Raw genomic sequence first — 4,362 nt, 5'->3', positions numbered from 1 at the left:
CTTCTTTTTTTTTTTTTTTTTTTTTCCCTCTTCTTCTCTCTCTTTTCCTTCCCTTATTTATTTCTCTTTCACCTCTCTCACCGTTTTTTTCCTCTTCCGGCCCTCTAACGTTAATCCCGGTAAACCACCACGCGGCGGCGACAGCCTCTTCTCCGGCAAGAAACGTGCGGACGGCGGTGGCACTGAACGAGATCTTTGTATATGACGAAACCCACGGTATGACAAACCTACTCACTGCGACGGAACCAACGCTGAACTCCCCGTTTCATCTGCGCACCGTCTCGATCTTTCTCTATTCTAAATTTCGAATTGAAAGACAATTGTCTACAACATTGTCCGCAGCTCAATAGAGAAAATCCATGATGTAATTATGGCATTCACTGCTCCTATCAATACCCAATTGGATTCTCTTCCGGTGTGGATGACGAGGTTCTCATAAGTTTTGCATTAGGATCATAACTTAATTCTTTCTATTCCTCCTCTAATTTCCCACTGCCTATTCTGATCCATTTCTGCGTGGATCTTACACCTCTACTTGTATTAATTTTTCGTTTCTTGCATTATGTCATCAATGAAGAAAATGTTGATTAATGTCTTCGATGGAAATGAAGCTCACTGGCGAAAGCCCTCGCCCACCGTATCATATTTCTAATTTTCAAGCTAATTTTGGTTGATTTGGTAGTTACTATTATATTTGTCACTAAGCTTTCTCAGTTAATTGAATTCTATCTCGTTTATACTTTTTCAGCATTAGCTGGGGACTCTATGCGCTAGCATTAGTTGATTGAATTGGAGATCTATCGTTTGTTCTTAAATGGCTTGGTTTAGTGGGAAGGTTTCTTTGGGTAACTTTCCGGATCTTGCTGGCGCGGTAAATAAGCTCCAAGAGAGCGTGAAGAATATTGAAAAGAATTTTGACTCTGCTCTTGGGTTTGAAGAGGAGCCGGAGTCGGAGCCCAGCAGCGATGGTAAGTATACACTCTTATATTATGTTGCCAATTATTATTTGGTATTTGAACGAACATTTTTTCTATGATACGTGATCTCTAGGAAAGCTCGAAGGATGCAGAAAAAGGCATTTTTCTGCTTAGACAAATGATTATGAAATGGTTAATGTGATTAAAATTTCTTAATTAAGATATACTGGAGTCCTTGTCTATCGAACTTAGTGTTGGATAAAATCATTGATGCTTTCCTTCCATATTGTTTTTCATTTGGAAGTGTCTGCAGTTTGCAATTTCCGGTTGTTCTGCTAGTGCAATTGGGGCCACAATTTTTCTTGGAATCAAGCACAAAATGGAAAAATTAGAAATGTTGGTTCACAAATATAATTGCCACAAAGAAAATTTAATATTATTCTGTGGGTATGTTTTCCTGGTTGTTCTTGCACTGCCATAGTGTTCATCCATGATTCTTGAGATTCAGGAGTTGGTCAATGCCTTTACAAATGTAAAATGCCAGTTTAATGCCAATTTCTTTTCATGCCTCTTTACATCCCTGTAGCTCCTGGATTCTGGCAATCAGCTACAGAAGGGAAAACACTCTTTGATCCAGTCAGGGCATTAATTGGGCAGAATAAAACTGATGAAAGTTTAGTAGACGAGTCATCAAGTGAATCACAATCTTCACTAATTCCCACAGAAGTTGGGGAATCATCAGAGAAACAGGACTCTTCACAGCTTCAATATGATTTGAATAAAAAGGAAGGCATTGAAACTCAGCAGCCAGTTCCTTCGTCTTTAAGGGAATCAAGTGCTCGAAAAGTTGAAGTGCCCACAGAACAGGATGATGAAAGACCAGACGACGTACAAAAGGAAAGTCAAGGAGAAGCAGAGTCCGAATCATCAGTCCCTCCTATTGAAGTTCTTGGGTCTTCTGTCCAGAATAATGACGTGTCAGAATCCCTTGATAAAGCCGATCATGATTCACCAAGAATGTCTGTCGAAAGTCCTGAACCCACTGCAGAAATTTCAGACTACACTCACAACTTACAGCCGAAAGAGTTTTCAGAAATGGAAACTTCCATACTTCCAGAGTTAGATACCAAGTCAGAAGCAACTGATATATATCAAGATGAAGGAAGTAATGAGCTGTTGGTTCAATCTCTGAGTTCTTTTGATGTGCATAACAGATGTAATGAACAGATATCGCTAGCAGATAGGATAAATGAACCAATGGTTGAGGTCGAAACTACTGATAAATTGAAAACAGAAGAAAAGGAGGTCTTAAAAACGATTCCTCATACTGTATCCGAGTCTTCTGATGATAATCAGGGTGAAGGTGGTAGTGATACTTCTAGCATACATTCTGGTAGCACTGAGGTAAAAGAAGGTCCTCGTGAAGTTTCTGCAAGTGAATTGTCCAATGCACCTCTTTTTGATGAGGCTTTTCTGCGCACTTCTAATTCAGATTCTCATGAAAGTGATCTAGCAATTAAAGCAACCGAAACGAATCAGCAACTCCAAGGTAGTGAGAAAGAAGCTAAAGAGCGAGATTTCAGCTCAGAGGAAAATACACCTACTAATTTAGATTCTATGCATGAACTAGAGAAGATGAAGGCTGAAATGAAAAAGAAGGAAACAGCATTGCAGGGTGCAGTAAGACAAGCTCAGGTACTTAATGTGGCAAACCTTACCTTGAACCTTGTTGGTAAAGATACTCTTGACCAGGCCAGAGATTCAAATCTCCCACCCTATATGTTGTTGGGCTCTCAAAAAAGATAGATTTTGAGCCGAAAGCCTTTTACATGGTTATTCTTGCCATTGGAAAAATGACTAGATTTGAATGACCAGTAGATAATTAAGATCAGATTGTCTAGGGCACCTTAGCTGAGACGGGGTCTTTGGAAATGTTCCTTTCCTTGTATGCTTCTTTCTCTTCTCAAGTAACAAATCTGATTTCTTGCAGGCAAAGGCTGATGAGATAGAGAAATTGATGAATGAAAATGAGCATTTGAACACTGTGATCGAGAAATTGAAGGTATTTTATATTTTCATGTCAATCAGTTAAGATCTTAAGTGGTTATCCTTTTTGAGTAGTTAGGTGTGGTGGTTGATAGGAAGCCCATTTACTTTAGGGACTCTCTTAGCAAATCAACGAATGAATGAAGTTAACATTTGACCCATATAACTTTGTACTTAACACGATCTTATTCCAATTATTTTCTGCATTTTACTTCAAGCCATCACTTTGACCAATCAAATTAATGTTCATTATTAATTGGAAAATTTGCCTTTTTACACCGGGGGCCACTAGTATTTATACTATACACAAGTCAGCAACTTATAACTAATTATCAAGTAAACTAACCAGCTAACAAACTAAGTCGTTTCCTAACAAACTAGCCAACAGCCAGTTTAACTATAAACTGCAACTATTTCTTTAAGTATTTCCACATCAGGTTATTGACATTTTTACCCTTTCGTATGCGAGGATGGAAAAACTATCTCAACAATTGAACTTAATGTCTATTATTCTGGAGGCCTATTACAGATCTTTTCCCTTTTTCTGTTTTCTTCTTCATCTTCTTTTTCTTTTTCTTTTTCTTTTTCTTTTTCTTTTTTTTTTTTTTTGTTTTTTTTTTGTTTTTTTGTTTTTTTGATTATCTAATTATGTTGGGTCTACCATTTCAAGTTGCACACTTAAACAAAGTCATTTGAATTCCATTATAAAACGTTGGTTGGGCTTATTTATCTGACATTTTTGTCCTCATTTGAGAATATTCTTTTTGTTAACTTGTTGGCATCTCATCATTTAATTAGCCACTGTATACTGTACAAAACAAAAGTTAAACGTGTTTTACACAAAGAAAACTAGTCTTCCCTCCCCCCCCCACCCCTGCTGTAGAGAGAAGATGAAATATATGTTTAATTACTCACGTTCGTCATTAATGGAACAGAAAAAGTCCAGTGATGCGGAAATTGAGTCATTGCGAGAGGAATACCATCAGAGAGTCTCAACTCTTGAAAGGAAGGTTTGTCATTTCTTTTTTATTTTGTTTTTCCAACTTTCTACATCTTCTTTCTGAAGTTTACTCTTCATTTTTCCCAAAGTAGTTAAATCAGGTTGACAATGTAATGGCCTTTTGTTTGTGTTATCCATACACAAGTCCAATGGGCCTGATTTATGAAGTTTCAACTCAATTAAGTTTAGGGTTCTACCAAGCATCAATGGAGTTTTGGTAGATGTTACATGTTCTACTGAAATTGCTTTCTAATGGATAGTTTCCAACTGTTTCAGAAAATGAAGGGTATGGGTGAATTAATTTTTTATGATGAAGCGAATAACTAAATGATTAGTCCTTCTACAGGAGGGTTTTTTTTTTTTTTTTAAAAAGAAAAAAAGAATTACGAAATACTCAGG

The 4,362-nt window shown here is 37.1% G+C and overlaps 1 protein-coding gene across 1 annotated transcript in view; it reads left to right on the top strand.

Moving 5' to 3' along the window:
- Positions 1-48: 48 nt before the first annotated feature.
- Positions 49-4,362, top strand: part of LOC111499939 (golgin candidate 5-like) — an 11,612-nt gene continuing 7,298 nt past the window's right edge. The window contains exons 1-5 of the mRNA XM_023151670.1: positions 49-429; positions 749-968; positions 1,504-2,612; positions 2,908-2,979; positions 3,899-3,973. Of these exons, the coding sequence (XP_023007438.1) occupies positions 815-968; positions 1,504-2,612; positions 2,908-2,979; positions 3,899-3,973 (1,410 nt within the window). The 5' untranslated portion in view covers positions 49-429; positions 749-814. The remainder of the gene's footprint in view (positions 430-748; positions 969-1,503; positions 2,613-2,907; positions 2,980-3,898; positions 3,974-4,362) is intronic.

Source organism: Cucurbita maxima, unplaced genomic scaffold (genome assembly GCF_002738345.1).
Source record: "Cucurbita maxima cultivar Rimu unplaced genomic scaffold, Cmax_1.0 Cma_Scf00027, whole genome shotgun sequence".
Classification (NCBI taxonomy): Eukaryota; Viridiplantae; Streptophyta; class Magnoliopsida; order Cucurbitales; family Cucurbitaceae; genus Cucurbita; species Cucurbita maxima.
This window is presented reverse-complemented; position numbering and strand designations above follow the sequence as displayed.